The 19,483-nt window shown below is 42.7% G+C and overlaps 1 protein-coding gene across 2 annotated transcripts in view; it reads right to left on the bottom strand.

Annotated features, from left to right (window-relative positions):
• The window catches only part of sec23ip (SEC23 interacting protein), a 30,167-nt gene extending 12,434 nt beyond the window's left edge, over positions 1–17,733 (bottom strand). The window contains exons 1-3 of one of the 2 annotated variants that reach the window (XM_060926083.1): positions 17,518–17,733; positions 6,242–6,750; positions 2,721–2,913 (exon numbers count right to left, since the gene is read on the bottom strand). In XM_060926083.1, the coding sequence (XP_060782066.1) occupies positions 2,721–2,913; positions 6,242–6,750; positions 17,518–17,647 (832 nt within the window). In that variant the 5' untranslated portion in view covers positions 17,648–17,733. Of the gene's footprint in view, positions 1–2,720; positions 2,929–6,241; positions 6,751–17,517 lie in introns of both variants that reach the window. The other variant, XM_060926082.1, reaches the window with a different exon arrangement.
• Positions 17,734–19,483: the final 1,750 nt, after the last annotated feature.

Below are 19,483 nucleotides of genomic sequence, written 5' to 3' on the forward strand. Positions count from 1 at the left end.
GGAAAAATGTGGTGACCCGAAAAAAAAAAAAAAAAAGGGGGGGGGGGGGGGGGGGGGGTCCCAAAAAAAAAAAGTTTCATATTTTAGATTCTTCAGAGTAGCCACCGTTTACCTTGATGATGCTTTGTTCACTACTGGCATTATCTTAACCAGCTTCATGAGGTAGTCACCTGGAATGCTTTTCGATTAACAGTGGTGCCTCGTCAAAAGTTAGTGCAATTTCTTGCCTTCTTCATGTGTTTGAAATCAAACAGTAAATAGCCCTATTCCACAACTGTAGTAATCCATATGTCAAGAACTGTTCAACTAAGTCCATCCATACTTTAAGACATGAAATATATTTTAACTAATAAAGCAAAAAAAAAAAAAAACAAACCCACCACTGAATTAGAAGGCGTATCCAAATTTTTGACTGGTATTATGGGACTGGACCAAGTACAACCACAAATCAGAAAAAGTTGGGTTGGTATGGAAAATACAAAAAAAAAACAAAAAAAAAAAAACCACCCCACACTGATTTCTGAATTTACTTTGACTTGTATTTCATTGCAGACAATATGAACCCAAGATCTTTCATGTTTTGTCTGGTCAACTTCATTTCATTTGTTAATAGACATCCATTCCTGCATTTCAGACCTGCAGCACATTCCCAAAAAAAATTTGTTAGGATGGGGGCTATTTAGAGTTAGCTATGAGGTAAAACAGGTGACTAATCATGATTTGGTACAAGATCAGGGTCCAGGAAAGGCCTAGTCTTTGAGGAGCAAAGACAGACTGAGGATCTCCAGTTTGTCAACAAATGCATAAGAAAATTATGGAAATGTTTAAAAACAAATGTTCCTCAAAGAAAGATAGGAAGGGATTTGGATCTCTTACCCTCTACGGTACATTATATTAAACAATTCAAGGAAGCTGGAGGAATTTCAGTGTGCAAAGGGCAAGGGCGCAAGCCTAAGCTGAACACCTGTGATCTCCGATGCTTCAGACGGCACTGCATCAGGAACCGTCGTTCATCTATAGCTGATATAACCACATGGGCTCAGGATTACTTTGGCAAACCTTTGTCAAGCTCTACAGTGCAATGCAATGCAGCGGCGAGGGTTCTCACACGAACAAAAAGAACAGAGCACATTACTCCAATTCTAAGGTCCCTTCACTGGCTTCCAGTAAGCTACAGAATTGACTTTAAAGTATTGCTGCTGGTGTACAAATCTCTAAATGGTTCAGGGCCCAATTACCTCTCTGATATGTTGCAGCGGCCTAACCCAATCAGATCTACCAGATCAAAACAGAAAAATTTACTATTAAAACCAGTTGTTAAAACAAAGTGTGGTGAAGCAGCTTTTAGCTACTATGCAGTCCAGCTATGGAACCAACTGCCAGAGGACATTAAAAATGCTCCTGCTGTTGGCAGCTTCAAATCTAGGTTAAAGACCAAGCTGTTTTCAGATGCTTTCTGTTAAATAATTTTGTCTTCTTTACATTCTTTATAATCTTTACTTCTCTGCATGTTTTAAATTTACTTTAGCTTTATCCTATTTTATTCTTTATTCTATTCTGCTGGGGGTTTTTTTTCTTTCTCATCCTATTTGAACTACTACTTCATTTTATTATTTTTACTACTGTTTAATTCTTATTATTTTCTTTTAATTTCTTTTAATTAATTGTTTTAGAATAAAAATAAAATTATTTTATGTAATTTTATTTCTCTATTGTTTACTGTTTTTTTTACTTCTGTAAAGCACATTGAACTGCCATTGTGTATGAAATGTGCTATATAAATAAACTTGCCTTGCAGTACAGAGTTAAATCCACAAACCAGTTAAAACTTTACTGTGCAGAAAGGAAGCTTTAATGTTAACTGTGTTCAGAAGTGCCATCGACTTGTCTGGATTTGGAGGCATCTGGGATGGAACATCACACAGTGGAAATGTGTATTGGCAGACAAACACATTCCAGGTCTTTTTTTTTTTTTTGGAAGAAAGGGACACTGTGTGCTCTGGACCAAAGAACAAAAGAACCATCCAAACTGTTACAAGCAACAAGTCCAAAAGCCAGGGTCTGTCATGGTATGGGGTTGTATCAGTGCCCTTGGTCAAGGTAACTTGCACTTCTGTGATGGCAGCATTAATACAGAAAAAGTACAGTGAGATTTTGGAGCAACATATGCTGCCTTCAAGACATCTTTTCCAGGGATATTTCAACAAGACAATGTAAAACCACATTCTGCACACATTACAAAGGCATGGCTGGGGAAGAAGGTGGCATCTGTCCCCAATCGAGAACGTGCAGCAAATTTTGAAACGAAAAAACATGACAGTGACAACCCCATACTGCTGCATACCTTAAGACTTGTTTGCAGGAAGAATTGGGGGGGGGACCTGAAATAGTTCACCACTTGGTGTCTTCAATCCCTAAACATCTTTTAAGTGTTGTGAGAAGTAATCAACATCACAAAGTGGTAAATGCTTTACTGTCCCAACTTTTTTTGAAATGTGTTGCAATAATCAAAATTGAAATGTTTATTTTGAAAAACAAAAATTAAATGAGGTACATCAAATAATGTGCTGTTGTATTGTTATGAGTGCAATATAGGGTCAAAGATTATTTACAAACCATTGTTTTCAGTTTTGATTTCAATTTAAACATACCATCCCACGTTTTTCTGATTTGGAGTTGTAAATAAGCATAATATAATATTTCAACCATGTCCTGCTTACCAGAATTAAAAGTCTCCTCTAGTTGTATGGAATCCAAGATACTGAAGGGAAGCCAAACTTTCCTGGACTCCACTTGTTTGCAGTAGAACCAGTGAGGCTGAACAGGCTCATAGACATTATACGAGTATTGCATCATGGGGTTGGCTGGAACCATAGGTCCTGCCATGGTGGGTCCTGAAGGTGGGGGAGGAACCTGTGGAGGGGGAGGCTACAGAGAAACAATAGGATACTGACGACATGGGTAGAGCTGTCTGTCTTATGGGCCTTTTCCACTACCCTTTTTCAGCTCACTTCAGCCCAACACGGCTCGCGTTTCGACTACCTCAGAGCAGCACGACTGAGCTCACTTCAGCCTTACTCAGCACCCAAAACTCGCACGGTTTTGGAGTGGGGCTGAAGTGAGCCGAAGTGAGCCAAACCGAGCCGAGTGGGGCTAGGGGCGTGAGGAGACACTCCCCTGTGCACTGATTGGTGAGGAGGAGTGTCCTCACATGCCCACACACGCCCCACGAGCACGCTGGGATCTGTAAACACCGTAAACCCGGAAGAAGAATTACGACTTTCTGAAGCCTTATGCGCCTCGCCTCATCTATACGCTCTTGCCAGTATCTGTTGGCGTTGTCGGTGACAAGCCACAGCACCAAGACCAGCAACACTAACGACTCCATGTCCTCCATGTTTATTGTTTACTATCCGGGTCATGAGACTACCGCTTAAAAGATCACTGATGTCACCATTTGCGCCGCCTAACGACATCACGTGACGTCCACCCACTTTCACTAACTCCACCCAATGTGTCCACCCACTTCCAGCCAGCACAGTTCAGCGTGGTTGTAGTTGAAATGCAACCCCAACAGCCCCACTCAGCTCGACTCAGCCCAACTCAGCACGGCACGGCTCAGCCCAACTCAGCCGCGTTGGTAGTGGAAAAGCCCCATTAGTGAAACAGAAAGGCCTTTTTTAGAACATTGTAATGTCAAATACTGTGATCAACTCAAAGATTCACATTTAGCAGTGGGTAACATGACGAGCATATCACTACACTTAAAAAGACTTGATACACAATATACAGTACTGTGCAAAAGTCTTAGGCCCCCCTCTTCTTTTTAATACAAACTTGGTTATAGATTTCTATTTTATGACTTCCACATTATCTAGTTGGTACAAAACCATTTTAGAGTTCCAAACATTTGTTTTCCAGCACAAAATTAAATCTTACAGGGAAAAAAAAAAAAGTTTGTATCTGAGCAGCATAAGAGAGAAATTCTGATTTAAAAAAAAAAAAGTGGCTACTGGGTTTTGCTGCAAAATTAAGAAGCAAGTGTGACAGTGTCCAAAAGAACTGTGGCTGGTTCTACAAGATGCTCAGTAAAACCTACAGCTCATTTCCTTATAAAACTGCACGCACTCATTCTACCTGAGACTACTTTTTTTTTTTTTTAAGTAAAGGGTCATCTCAAACCAAATTCTGACCATTTCATTTATTATGGCTTATTGCTGCTTATAGTATTTTTTTTAAATGTTGAAACATTATTATTTAAGTCTTTTTTGGTATACAGCATTTCTTTACATGTGCCCAAGACTTTTGTACAGTACATCATATGTAGGTTTGCCAAAATACAGTGCCTTGAAAAAGTATTCATACCCCTTGAACTTTTTCACATTTTTTCACCTTACAACCACAAACTTGAAAGTTTTTTATTGAGATTTTATGTGATAGACCAACACAGAGTAGCACATAATTGTGAAGTGAAACGAAAATGATAAATGGTCTTCAAAATTTTAAACAAGTAAAAATCTGAAAAAAAAAGTGGTGTGCATTAGTATTCAGCCCCCTGTACTCTGATACCTCTAAATACAATCCAGTGCAATCAATTGCCTTCAGAAGTCATCTAATTAGTTAATAGAGTCCTACTGTGTGTAATTTACTCTCAGCATAAATACACTTGTTCTGTGAAGTCCTCAGTGGTTTGTTAGAGAACACTGAAGAACAAACAGCATCATGAAGACCAAAGAACTCACCAGACAGGTCAGGGATAAAGTTCTGGAGAAGTTTAAAGCAGGGTTAGGTTATAAAAAAATAAATAAATAAATAAATAAATAATATCCCAAGCTCTGAACATCTCAAGAAGCACTGTTCAATCCATCATTCAAAAATGGAAAAAAGTATGGCACAACTGCAAACCTACCAAGACATGGCCATCCACCTAAACTGACAGAGCGAGCAAGGAGAGCACTGGTCAGAGAAGCAGCCAAGAGGCCCATGATCACTCTGGAGGAGCTGCAGAAATCCACAGCTCAGGTGGGAGAATCTCTCCACAGGACAACTATAAGTCGTACACTCCACAAATCTGGCCTTTTTGGAAGAGTGGCAAGAAGAAAGCCATTGTTGAAAGACAGGCATAAGAAGTCCCGTTTGCCAGAAGCCATGTAGGGGACACAGCAAACATGTGGAAGAAGGTGCTTTGGTCAGATGAGACCAAAGTTGAACTTTTTGGCCTAAATGCAAAGCGCTGTGTGTGGCAGAAAACTAACACTGCTCATCACCCTGCACACACCATCCCCACTGTGAAACATGGTGGGGGCAGCATCATGCTATGGGGATGCTTTTCTTCAGCAGGGACAGGGAAGCTGGTCAGAGTTGATGGGAAGATGGATGGAGCTAAATACAGGGCAATCCTGGAAGAAAACCTGTTGGAGGCTGCAAAAGACTTGAGACTGGGAAGGAGATTCACCTTCCAGCAAGACAATGACCCTAAACATACAGCCAGAGTTACAATGGAATGGTTTAGATCAAATAATATTCATGTGTTAGAATGGCCCAGTCAAAGTCCAGACCTAAATCCCATTGAGCATTTGTGGCAAGACTTGAAAATTGCTGTTCACAGACGCTCTCCATCCAATCTGGCTGAGGTTGAGCTATTTTGCAAAGAAGAATGGGCAAAAATTTCAGTGTCTAGATGTGCAAAGCTGGTAGAGACATACCACAAAAGACTTGCAGCTGTAATTGCAGCAAAAGGTGGCTCTACAAAGTATTGACGCAGGGGGGCTGAATACTAATGCACACCACATTTTTCAGATTTTTATTTGTTTAAAATTTTGAAGACCATTTATCATTTTCGTTTCACTTCACAATTATGTGCTACTCTGTGTTGGTCTATCACATAAAATCTCAATAAAAAAAACTTTTAAGTTTGTGGTTGTAAGGTGGAAAAATGTGAAAAAGTTCAAGGGGTATGAATACTTTTTCAAGGCACTGTAGTAATACTTGGGGGGGGGGGGGGGGGGACACGACCCTGAAAACCTGACTTCAGGTGAACAGCTACAAAATTTTCTAACCCTGACATGGAAAGAAAAATATATGTTTTATATTTTGCAGAATTAAGGTCTTTGCTCAAGAGCCCAATAATGGTTCTCATACAGTTGTAGAATTTAAACCTTTCCAGTCAGTCATTTATGGGGAACCTTATTCCCACTCTAATAATCAGTATGATTAAGGTCTGAGAAACAAGAGACCATACCTGGTTGAACGTTGGGGGTGCAGACGGGAATGTGGGAGGTGGTAGGGTCTGAGAGTAGGGATTGAGATGCTGTGGAGTCTGACGAGGAGGTTGCTGCTGTAGCTCAGGAGCCATGATATAAGGGCTGGCTTTGCTACTTGTGGCTGTGAGACGATATGGATTAAAGGGCTGCTGGCTGGCCTGGGGTGGAGGAGTAGCCGTCACAGTAGGTGAAGGAGTGTGTGTGCTGATGGGGTTCTGGTAAACCGCATTGCCATACTGCTGCGCAGAGTTTACATGAGAAATCGGAGGGGTCGGTTGCAGACTTGCAGCACTGGACACTAATGAAGGAGCAGCAGCTGTTGGGACAACAGAAGAAGCAGGAGGCAGGTATGACTTAGGCCCGATTGAAGCAAATGGATCACTGTTGCCCCCTGAGGCGGAAAAATAACTGAATGTTGATGACTGAGGTGCTGCTGATGAGGTCTGACCAAGAAAGCTGTCTTCTTCACCAACTTCACTCACATCATCTAGATGAGAACAGAAAAGCAAGATAGCAGGTCACAACTTGATTTCACAATTTAACTTGAAGGTAAAACTAAATATAATGAATAAAACACAATAAATTGGTAAATTGTCTTTTCATTCCAATCTGTAGATAAAATTAGAACAGGAATTTTCTTCCAATCACTTCCAAAAATCAACATCAATTTATGATAGAAACATTCATTCATCTTCAGTAACTGACTGATCTAGAACTAATCCCAGGAACCCTGAGTGCAAGGCAGGGACACACCCTGGATGGGGCACCAGTCCCTCACAGCTTACCATACTTGCACACGTTCACATCTGGGGCAATTTAGACTTGTTAATTCATCTACCAGCAAGTATTTGGAAGTTGAGAGGAAATCAGAGTAGTTCAGAGGAAACCCACACAAAAACACAGAATAGACAGTAACCCGAGCTCAGGAACAAACTGAAGACCCTCGAGCTGTGAGGCAACAATGATACCAACAGCGCCACTTCTTCAAATTATACTTGCGCAACTAGGATTTGCATATGAATTTAAGAAATCTGAGTTTTTAGGCCTCATTTCAAGTTTTATTTAATGACAATATAAGGCCACATTGGCCGAGACGAGCCACAATGTTCTAGCGCCATATGATGAATTTACTAGGATTTCTGAAACTGTTAGGAATAGCCCCCATTTTGTATTTAGAAAAAGTTCTGTAGTGCAATTCTAAGCATTTTGGTATACAACATTGCCAGGTTTGTTGCGAACTGAGTAAATTATCGCCAGATTTCGACCCTCATTATCCATGGTCCAGTACTGTAAGGCCTCAGGTCACTTAAATGTCACCTTAGGTTAGCCTAGTAAACTAGACCCACCCGCCTAGCAGCCAAAAATATTTTTGCCTACGAGTGGGTCTAGCCTCGGACCATATCAACAACACACCCCGGGCATCAAATCGTGCCCGCCAATCACAACGCAAGGTTTTTGTTTGGATTCTTTGGGCAGGCTTTTGCAGGAGTGACGACAAGGCTGCGCGATGCTGGAGAAAGCACAACAGGAAAGATGGCTACCACTAGTGAACAGCGTGCGTTTGACTCCGCTTTGGAATCGGTTTTAGAAGAATTAGACTTGGAGTTTTCGTTGAAACATGAGCAGGAAGAGGCTCTCCACTCATTCCTTTTCAAGAAGGACGTTTTCGCTGTTTTGCCGACCGGCTATGGCAAAAGTCTGATCTACCAGCTGGCTCCCCCATTGCTTTCTGTCGCTCTGACTACGTCACAGTCACTGTTGCGCTGATTGGTCAGAGTGTTGGCCTATATGCACAGAGACAGTTTGAAAGACAACAGGTTGTTCCTACCCACACCCTTCGGAAATGTCTACGACCGAGACCAGACTAAATATTCACATTTAGTCTGGCTTGCCAGGCTAACCTAAGGTCACTGTTCTGTGTAGCTTGTAACTCCTTGCCTGGTATGGAGTGTAAATCTCTATGGTTTGAGTGTTTGTGGCTAAAATTTGAATTCAAGACAGAAAAACTTGTCCCAATGGGCGAAACACGTCAGTCTCAAGGTCGCGCTAAAGGTCCCCAAGGTTGTACCAAGGTCACCAGAGGTAAATGACCATTATGACATTCAATTCCCCACAGTTCAAGAACTCTAAATATGTATGGTTAGTGGGGTGTAAATCCAATAAATAAACGCTACAGATCACGACATGATAAAATGATGGAAAGAAATGCCAATTATTGCACCTTTTTCCGTCCATTATCCATAAATCGCTTATCCTATGCAGGGTCGCAAGCAAGCTGGAGCCTATCCCACCTGACCATGGGCAAGAGGCAGGGTATACCCTGGACAAGTTGCCAAATCATCGCAGGGCTGAACATGTAGAGACAAACAACCATTCACACTCATTCACACCTACAATCAGTCAATTTAGAGTCACCAATTAAACCAACTGCATGTCTTTGGACTGTGGAAGAAACCAGAGCAAACCCACACAGACAGGGAGAACATGCAAACTCCATACAGAAAGATCCCCGTCGGTCACTAGGCTCGAACCCAGAACCTTCTTGCTGTGAGGCGAGAGTGCTAACTACTACATCACCGTGCCACCCACGTCTTTTTATTTATTCATCATGTTGTAAGAATGAGTAACAGTCACGCGCTGCGCATACACGTGTTCCAATTAAAATGGCCGGTGTTCATTCAAAATAAATGTACTAGACTAAAGGAATCGCTTTCAGACACGTTTATGCTTATTACCTGGGGTTTTTTTTTTTTTGCCATTTTAAAATATACTCCAGGTTGTCCCCCTTTCCTTTAGTGGTCCCATGTGTGATGTAGATGTGACGCACTTCCGAGTTGTTATGGAAAGTGTAAAAGTGTATGGAAAGAGTATGGAGACCATGGAGCTCTAGCGCCGGGCTTTTTCCGGGATATAAGAGTTTGGGTCATGGCGACCGTGTGTACACGGCAGCCTCAGTTCGGAGGGTTCAGTTTCAAAAACTAAGAGGCAAGAGTAGAATAATATAAAAGTACAGACACTTGGTATATTTTACTTCTGTGATATTTAAACTGGTCATTTTTGGATTACGCTTCATTTTTGTGGCTACTGCCTCCTAGAGTAAATATATAGATATATGCTATATTTACTGTATGGACATGGTATCAGAAAGCAATTTTATTTATAAGCAGTAACCACATGTACCCACAGGGTACCTATTTTATGCGATATGATAAAACAATAGGCCCGGGCGGCCGTACTTGAAAAATAGGTACCCTATGGGTACATGTGACTCATCTCATCATCTCTAGCCGCTTTATCCTGTTCTACACGGTCGCAGGCAAGCTGGAGCCTATCCCAGCTGACTACGGGCGAAAGGCGGGGTACACCCTGGACAAGTCGCCAGGTCATCACAGGGCCGACACATAGACACAGACAACCATTCACACTCACATTCACACCTACGGTCAATTTAGAGTCACCAGTTAACCTGACCTGCATGTCTTTGGACTGTGGGGGAAACCGGAGCACCCGGAGGAAACCCACGCGGACACGGGGAGAACATGCAAACTCCGCACAGAAAGGCCCTCGCCGGCCACGGGGCTCGAACCCAGACCTTCTTGCTGTGAGGTGATAGCACTAACCACTACACCACCGTGCCGCCTGGTACATGTGACTACTAATTATAAATAAAATTGCTTTCTGATGCCATGTCCATACAGTAAATATAGCATATATATTTACTCTAGGAGGCAGTAGCCACAAAAATGAAGCGTAATCCAAAAATGAACAGTTTAAATATACCAAGTGTCTGTACTCTATATTATTCTACTCTTACCTCAGTTTTTGAAACTAAAACCTCCGAACCAAGGCTGACGTGTACACGCTGTCGCCATGACCCAAACTCTTATTTCCCGGAAAAGGCCCAGCACTAGAGCTCAGTGGTCTCAATACTCTTTTCGACAACTTCCTGTAACAACTCGGAAGTGCATCACATCTACAATCACACATGGGACCACTGGCCGAAGGCGGCGAGGAAAGGGGGACAACCTGGAGTACATTTTAAAATAGGAACGCACTTTCCCCTCGGTAATAAGCATAAATGTGTCTGAAAGCGATTTCTTTAGTCTAGTCCATTTATTTCGAATGGTGAACCAAATTGTATACACTCACCGGCCATTTTAATAGGAACACCTGTATGCGTATGCGCGATTGTTACACTCTTACAGCATGATGACATAGTGGCTACAGCCTCTATATGAGGCAGTAGCCACAAAAATTTAAATATCTCCAGAACTGGCCAACCTTTTTTCAAAATTCCAAGTGTTGAATTCCAAATTTTCTCCTCTAACCGGTTAAGAGAGGAAGCCCCCCACAATCGTTGGAAACGGGGGGAGGATAATCGATCACAGATTGACAACATGGAATTGAGCGTTGGACCGGATACGGACAATTTGGAACTTGAACTGGACACGGACTACAGAATTGAGAGGTACGAATGCTGCGGAAAGCGGTTTTAAGACCTATCATGGGTTACGTATTCACCAAGGAAAAAAGTGTGCAAGAGAAAGGACCCTGCTCAGCAGCGCAGGCTGTACGGCCAAGAGACGTGTAGTCCAACTCCCCAGGAGGCTAACCACAGTGGGAGTTATACCACAGTTGAGCAGAGTGGAGAGGATACCTGAAAAGAAACCCAAGATTAAGTGGGCAAAGGTGAATGATACAGCGGTATACAATCAGTTTGATGAAGTGAGTAAACTAGTACGCAGGTTCAAGGGGTCGATTGAAAAGAAGTTAGGGAAGCTGGCAGAGACAGTGTATGAGGAAGGTTTGAGGAGGTTTGGCCTGGAGAAGGAGCAATTACCAAGGCAGGGACAGAAGAAGGGCAGACCATCAAGAAGGAAGAGCAAAGCTGATAAGTTGCGGAAGGAGAAAAAGAGGTTAAGGACGTTGTGGTTAAGTGCTGAGGAGCATGAAAAGGAGGGTCTAAAATTGTTATAAGGGCAGGTGAAAAGGGAACACAGGGATTTGATGAGAAGAGAAAGGAGGCTAAGTCAAAGGAAGGAAAAGAAGAAAATTAGGCAGCAGTTCGTTAAAAATCCATACAAGTTTGCAAAAGGGCTCTTTGTGGAAAGTAAAAGTAGGAAGCTTGAATGCATGAAAGATGAGCTGGAAAACCATCTGAAGGCAACTTACAGTGACCCAAAGCGTGAGGACAAGCTGTCCAGGATGGTGGGGCTCCAAAGGCCCACAGCACCAGGCATGGCATTTGATATGAGCGAAATAAAGATGAAGGACGTGGATGATTTTGTTAGGAAAGCTCATGCCAAAAGTGCTCCTGGAAACGACGGCATTAGCTACAAGGTGTACAAGAAATGCCCACTTCTTAGAAATCATCTTTTTCGCCTCCTACATGAAATGTGGAGAAAGAAATTGGTAGCGGACAGATGGTGTTTAGCTGAAGGAATTTACCTACCGAAGGAAGAAAATGCCCATGGGATAGCGCAGTTTAGACCCATTTCACTGCTGAACATTGATGGTAAAATCTTGCTCGGCATAATAGCGAAGAGAGTGATAGAATTCGTCCAGAGAAACGGATAATATGAATGAGTCAGTTCAGAAGGCTGGAGTTCCAGGTATACCTGGTTGTGTGGAGCATGCATTTGCAATCTGGGGCACAATACAGGAAGCAAAAACATCGAAGGGAGATTTGACTGTGATTTGGTTGGACTTAGCGAATGCATATGGTCCTGTGCCTCACAATCTGATCGAGATGGCAATGGAAAATTTCTGGTTCCCAGAACCTGTGAAAGCAATGCTGATGCAGTACTACAACAACTTTCGGATGCGTTTTACAACAGACGATTTTACGACTGATTGGCAAAGACTAGAGGTGGGAATAGCAGCTGGATGTACAACCCCGATTCCAAAAAAGTTGGGACAAAGTACAAATTGTAAATATAAATGGAATGCAATGATGTGGAAGTTTCAAAATTCCATATTTTATTCAGAATAGAACATAGATGACATATCAAATGTTTAAACTGAGAAAATGTATCATTTAAAGAGAAAAATTAGGTGATTTTAAATTTCATGACAACACCACATCTCAAAAAAGTTGGGACAAGGTCATGTTTACCACTGTGAGACATCCCCTTTTCTCTTTACAACAGTCTGTAAACGTCTGGGGACTGAGGAGACAAGTTGCTCAAGTTTAGGGATAGGAATGTTAACCCATTCTTGTCTAATGTAGGATTCTAGTTGCTCAACTGTCTTAGGTCTTTTTTGTCGTATCTTCCGTTTTATAATGCGCCAAATGTTTTCTATGGGTGAAAGATCTGGACTGCAGGCTGGCCAGTTCAGTACCCGAACCCTTCTTCTATGCAGCCATGATGCTGGAATTGATGCAGTATGTGGTTTGGCATTGCCATGTTGGAAAATGCAAGGTCTTCCCTGAAAGAGAAGTCGTCTGGATGGGAGCATATGTTGCTCTAGAACCTGGATATACCCTTCAGCATTGATGGTGTCTTTCCAGATGTGTAAGCTGCCCATGCCACACGCACTAATGCAACCCCATACCATCAGAGATGCAGGCTTCTGAACTGAGCGCCGATAACAACTTGGGTCGTCCTTCTCCTCTTTAGTCCGAATGACACAGCGTCCCTGACTTCCATAAAGAACTTCAAATTTTGATTCGTCTGACCACAGAACAGTTTTCCACTTTGCCACAGTCCATTTTAAATGAGCCTTGGCACAGAGAAGACATCTGCACTTCTGGATCATGTTTAGATACAGCTTCTTCTTTGAACTATAGAGTTTTAGCTGGCAACGGTGGATGGCATGGCGAATTGTGTTCACAGATAATGTTCTCTGAAAATATTCCTGAGCCCATTTTGTGATTTCCAATACAGAAGCATGCTTGTATGTGATGCAGTGCCGTCTAAGGGCCCGAAGATCACGGGCACCCAGTATGGTTTTCCGGCCTTGACTCTTACGCACAGAGATTCTTCCAGATTCTCTGAATCTTTTGATGATATTATGCACTGTAGATGATGATATGTTCAAACTCTTTGCAATTTTACACTGTCGAACTCCTTTCTGATATTGCTCCACTATTTGTCGGCGCAGAATTAGGGAGATTGGTGATCCTCTTCCTATCTTTACTTCTGAGAGCCGCTGCCACTCCAAGATGCCCTTTTTATACCCAATCATGTGAATGACCTATTGCCAATTGACCTAATGAGTTGCAATTTGGTCCTCCAGCTGTTCCTTTTTTGTACCTTTAACTTTTCCAGCCTCTTATTGCCCCTGTCCCAACTTTTTTGAGATGTGTTGCTGTCATGAAATTTCAAATGAGCCAATATTTGGCATGAAATTTCAAAATGTCTCACTTTCGACATTTGATATGTTGTCTATGTTCTATTGTGAATACAATATCAGTTTTTGAGATTTGTAAGTTATTGCATTCCGTTTTTATTTACAATTTGTACTTTGTCCCAACTTTTTTGGAATCGGGGTTGTACTGTATCGGTAATTTTGTTTGTCTTAGTCATGGAAATGATATTAAAATCAACAAAGGTCAACATTGCCCTGTTAAGAACACCATTGAGAGCATTTATGGATGATATCACTGTGCTTGCAAAGTCTACGAATGCAGCACATCAGATCTTAGAAAGGCTAGATGAACTGGTTACCTGGTCGAGGATGAAGTTTAAGGCTAAGAAGTCGAGGAGTTGTTCATTTGTAAAGGGAAAACAAAGAGATTCACTTCTCATTAGCTGGAGACATTATTCCCACTGTGAGAGAACAACCGGTGCAGAGTCTAGGCAGGTGGTACAAAGGCACACTGAGTGATCGTCACCAAGGAGTAGAGATCCTGAACCAGGCAGAGGAAGGCCTTAGGAGTATTGATAAGACTAAACTACCAGGAAAGTTCAAGGTGTGATGTCTTCAGTTTGGACTGTACCCGAGACTGATGTGGCCCATTATGATGTATGAGGTTGCAGCTTCAAGGGTTGAGCAGAGATGCAGTGTTTATATACAGAAATGGCTTGGACTTCCAAGACAGCTTAATAACAGCACTGTATGGGAAGGGTGGTCAACTAGAATTACCTCTTGCATCCATTTTTGAGGAGTATAAGGTGGGTAAAGTGAGAACAGTAATGATGTTGAGGTATTCAAAGGACCAGACCATTCGAGAGGACCCTCTAGAGGTGCACACTGGCAAGAAGTGGAATGCCGAGGAAGAGGTAGATAAAGCAATGAGTAGTTTGAGGTATTTAGACATTGTAGGAACAGTTCAAAGTGATAAGAGGGGACTAGGTACACATAACTTTAAACCATTTTGCCAGAGTAATGACAAGGAGAGAAGAGACACGGTTGTGAATGAGGTGAAGTGGATGGAACGGGAGAGAAGGTACGTACACCTGGTGCAGTGTAGTCAGCAAGGGCAGTGTTTAGGGTGGGAAGAGCTTGTGATTGGAAGGAAGTTGTCCTGGAAAGAGTTGTGGGCATGGGAACCGGCACGAATGAGCTTCTTGGTGAGGTTGACTTATGACATGCTTCCATCTCCAGCTAACCTTGTATGTTGGAAAGTGTCTGAAGACAGCAAGTGCCAGTGTGGACAGTATGGCACACTGCGTCGCATCTTGTCCGCCTGCCCTATGGGTTTGAAAGATCGTATACCTGGCGGCACAATCAGGTATTAAGGGTCATTGTAGAAGCTATTGAAATGAAGGTGGATATTATTCAAGGGAAGTTGCCGATGAAGGAGTGCCAAAGAAAAGTTGTGTTTCACCAAGAAGGGAAAAAGGGAGCAACAAAACCATCCCCAAAGAAACAAGTAGTGGACAAGAGGTGGCAGGAAACATGGAAAGTGGAGGCAGACCTGGGCAGTTCCCTTGTCTTTCTGGTTGTAACAACTAGTCAGCGTCCAGACTTAGTGGTGTGGAGTGTCGATGCCAAGCAAGTGATCCTGCTTGAATTAATAGTCCCGTGGGAAGAGAACTTTGGAGATGCAGAAGACCGGAAGTACAGGCGGTACGAGGAACTGATTGATGCTTGTAGAGAGGCTGGCTGGAATCCAGAGTATTATCACCTTGCTGTTGGTTGTCGTGATTATGTTAGCCGAGAACTGGTATAAAGGAAAAAAAAAAAAATGGCCTAAGGTAATGCGTGGTCGGTCTGGATTTACTACTAGGGAATTGGGAACGTTGGTAGCTGCGTTGCAACAGGCAGCAGAGAAAGCTTCGTATTTCATCTGGCTGAAGCGTGATGACAAAGTGTGGCTAGGCTAGTATTATCTGTAATATGTTTAGCTCATGACGTCCCAGTCAGCACCAGCTCTTCTGAAGCCTCCTTAGGGAGGGGCCCCACCATGGCAGAAGGCATTTGAGGAGTAGGGGCCGAAACTGGCTGCCATGGTTCCTCCTGATGACTTCATTAAGCTGGATCCAGGATTGGAGCTGCTGGCTGGGGAGCACCGCGGAAGTGTTTCATTATTCCAGAAATTCAGAACAATCAAATGAGTTTGAAATTTCTGCTGAAGTGCCTACGGAATGAGAATTTTAATCTCATTCTTAGTTTCATTCTTGTTCTCATACTAGGTCAGGTGCAGCACAGTGGTGTAGTGGTTAGTACTGTCACCTCACAGCAAGAAGGTTCTGGGTTTGAGCCCAGTGGCCAACAGGGGCCTTTGTGTGGAGTTTGCATGTTCTCCCCGTGTCTGCGTGGGCTTCCTCCAGGTACTCCGGTTTTCCCCACAGTCCAAAGACATGCAGGTTAGGCTAATTGGTGGCTCTAAATTGACCGTGAATGTGAATGGTTGTCTTTATGTGTCAGCCCTGCGATGACCTGGCGACTTATCCAGGATGTACCCTGCCTCTCACCCATAGCCAGCTGGGATAGGCTCCAGCTTGTCTGTGACCCTGCACAGGATAAGCGGTTACAGATAACACATGGGAAAACACTACAGTGGTGCTTGAAAGTTTGTGAACCCTTTAGAATTTTCTGTATTTCTGCATAAATGACCTAAAACATCGTCAGATTTTCACACAAGTCCTAAAAGTAGATAAAGAGAACCCAGTTAAACAAAATGAGCCAATATTACATATCTGTGAGGGGAAAAAGTATGTGAACCTTTGCTTTCAGTATCTGGTGTGACCCCCTTGTGCAGCAATAACTGCAACTAAACGTTTCCGGTAACTGTTGATCAGTCCTGCACACCGGCCTGGAGGAATTTTAGCCCATTCCTCCGTACAGAACAGCTTCAACTCTGGGATGTTGGTGGGTTTCCTCACATGAACTGCTCGCTTCAGGTCCTTCCACAACATTTCGATTGGATTAAGGTCAGGACTTTGACTTGGCCATTCCAAAACATTAACTTTATTCTTCTTTAACCATTCTTTGGTAGAACGACTTGCGTGCTTAGGGTCGTTGTCTTGCTGCATGACCCACCTTCGCTTGAGATTCAGTTCATGGACAGATGTCCTGACATTTTTCTTTAGAATTTGCTGGTATAATTCAGAATTATTTGTTCCATCAATGATGGCAAGCCGTCCTGCCCCAGGTGCAGCAAAACAGGCCCAAACCATGAGATGATATTTTTAAACAGTAGAGCCGATTCCCCACAGGTGAGGAGAAATAAACCCTCAGCAAAAAAAGTCCAACTTTCAGTTTCTGTTTTATTTTACTAACTTCAGTTCTCCCACACTCTGACTAGCTCCTCAGTAATCTGTAATAATGTCTGACATGCTGCTGATAAATTCCATGTATTTTCAATGTAGTGGGGCTTAACAGAGCCGAATGTCCCTTCTGCCCTATTACCAGAGCATTTTCCACAAAATTCCACACAGAGCCAGTTCTGCAACTACGTACAATCACTTGTATATTTACCATGAGTTAATTAAAAATTAAATGTTTCCAGAGTAAATGTTTGAGGTCGAATATACAAGAAATGCGTTTGCAAAAAAGAAGTTAATTAAAAGAAGAAAAAATTTAAGTAGTATAGACAGCTGTACACCGGTCCAGTTAAACAAGCTCGCTAGCCACAAGCTAAACTAACCGGCTGAATACAAACAATAGCTAGTCATGCTTTACCAGGACGGGTAACAAAACTTAAATTAATAAGCCAATAAAATTATACAGTAGCTTTAACAGTCGGGAATTGACTCACAGTGATGTGTCTGAAAAACAAACCCCCTCCAGACTCGCCATCAATTAGCTGCTGACTGGAAGCTACAGCTAGCATCACTGCTTCACTTCCACTACTTTCTCTTACCTCCGGATAAAACTGCTGGATCAGTTGCCTGGCTGACAGGAATAAACGGCAGATTGAAGTTAAATTCCGGAGCTGTGGAAAAAAGCAAGTTAGCGCTGGAGCCGGGGACACTGGTTTTCCTTTCAGCCATTTTTAACCAAATATTACACGTAGCTTATTCCCACTGCCGGATTCAACCAGCAGAGTTCAGTACGCGCTTCCGTAATCGTCACACAGACAGAGCGAGAACCCAGAGCTTTTAATCACTAACATAGATTTCATGAACACTCAGACAAAATAAACTGCAGTAATGATGTGTCAGGCGGTGCACATGCAGTAGAGCTCTACAGGAAGAGCTCACACGATCATGAACACGCTGCAGGCCAAAATAATCCATCAAAGAACCTTCAAAATCATCGATCAGCGAGTTTACAAACGTTTTTGTGCCTGCTTTCTACTGTACTGAAAGATCATGCCATGGCATATCAGGGACAAAATCTCATTATCTCTCATTATCTCTAGCCGCTTTATCCTGTTCTACAGGGTCGCAGGCAAGCTGGAGCCTATCCCAGCTGACTACGGGCGAAAGGCGGGGTACACCCTGGACAAGTCGCCAGGTCATCACAGGGCTGACACATAGACACAGACAACCATTCACACTCACATTCACACCTACGGTCAATTTAGAGTCACCAGTTAACCTAACCTGCATGTCTTTGGACTGTGGGGGAAACCGGAGCACCCGGAGGAAACCCACGCGGACACGGGGAGAACATGCAAACTCCACACAGAAAGGCCCTCGCCGGCCATGGGGCTCGAACCCAGGACCTTCTTGCTGTGAGGCGACAGCACTAACCACTACACCACCGTGCCGCCCCAGGGACAAAATAACAAATATAAATATAATATAAGAATAAAATGGTCCTGAAGATGTTCATTACAGTGCTACCCACTGTACCAATGCCCTTATAATAATAATAATAATAATAATAATAGTAGTAGTTGGCACGGTGGTGTAGTGGTTAGCACTGTCACCTCATAGCAAGAAGGTCCTGGGTTCGAGCCCAGCAGCTGGCGAGGGCCTTTCTGTGTGAAGTTTGCATGTTCTCCCCGTGTCTGCGTGGGTTTCCTCCAGGTGCTCCGGTTTCCCCCCCAGTCCAAAGATTTGCAGGTTAGGCTAATTGGTGGCTCTAAATTGACTGTAGGTGTGAATGTGAATGGTTGTTTGTCTCTATGTATCAGCCCTGCAATAACCTGGCGACTTGTCCAGGGTGTACCCCACCTCTCACCCATAGTCAGCTGGGATAGGCTCCAGCTTGCCTGCTACCCTGTAGAACAGGATAAGCAGCTACAGATGATGAATGGATGGATAATAATAATAATTGTCATCATCATCATCATCATCATCCTGATGTCTGTAGCAGGGATGTCAAACATTAGGGCCTTGGGCCAGGACCAGCCTGATAAACCTTCTAGTCTGAAGCACCAAATAAAATTAAAATCTGTGTTCTGAATTAAAATCATCATGTGGTTAATGGTTGAACTGAAAGAGCTGAAAAAGAGGTAGTGTCTGTAATTCCAGGGGAGCAAAGGCCTTAAACCCAGCTATTGATAAAATTTGCTAATGATATACAGGGGGCTGCAAAGTGGTGCTTGAAAGTTTGTGAACCCTTTAGAATTTTCTATATTTCTGCATAAATATGACCTAAAAAATCATCAGATTTTCACATAAGTCCTAAAAGTAGATAAAGAGAACCCAGTTAAACAAATGAGACAAAAATATTATACTTGGTTATTTATTTATTGAGGAAAATGACCCAATATTATATATCTGTGAGTGGCAAAAGTATGTGAACCTCTAGGATGAGCAGTTAATTTGAAGGTGTAATTAGAGTCAGGTGTTTTCAATCAATGGGATGACAATCAGGTGTGAGTGGGCACCCTCTTTTATTTAAAGAACAGGGATCTATCAAAGTCTGATCTTCAC

This window comes from Neoarius graeffei, chromosome 7, assembly GCF_027579695.1.
Source record: "Neoarius graeffei isolate fNeoGra1 chromosome 7, fNeoGra1.pri, whole genome shotgun sequence".
Taxonomy (NCBI): domain Eukaryota; kingdom Metazoa; phylum Chordata; class Actinopteri; order Siluriformes; family Ariidae; genus Neoarius; species Neoarius graeffei.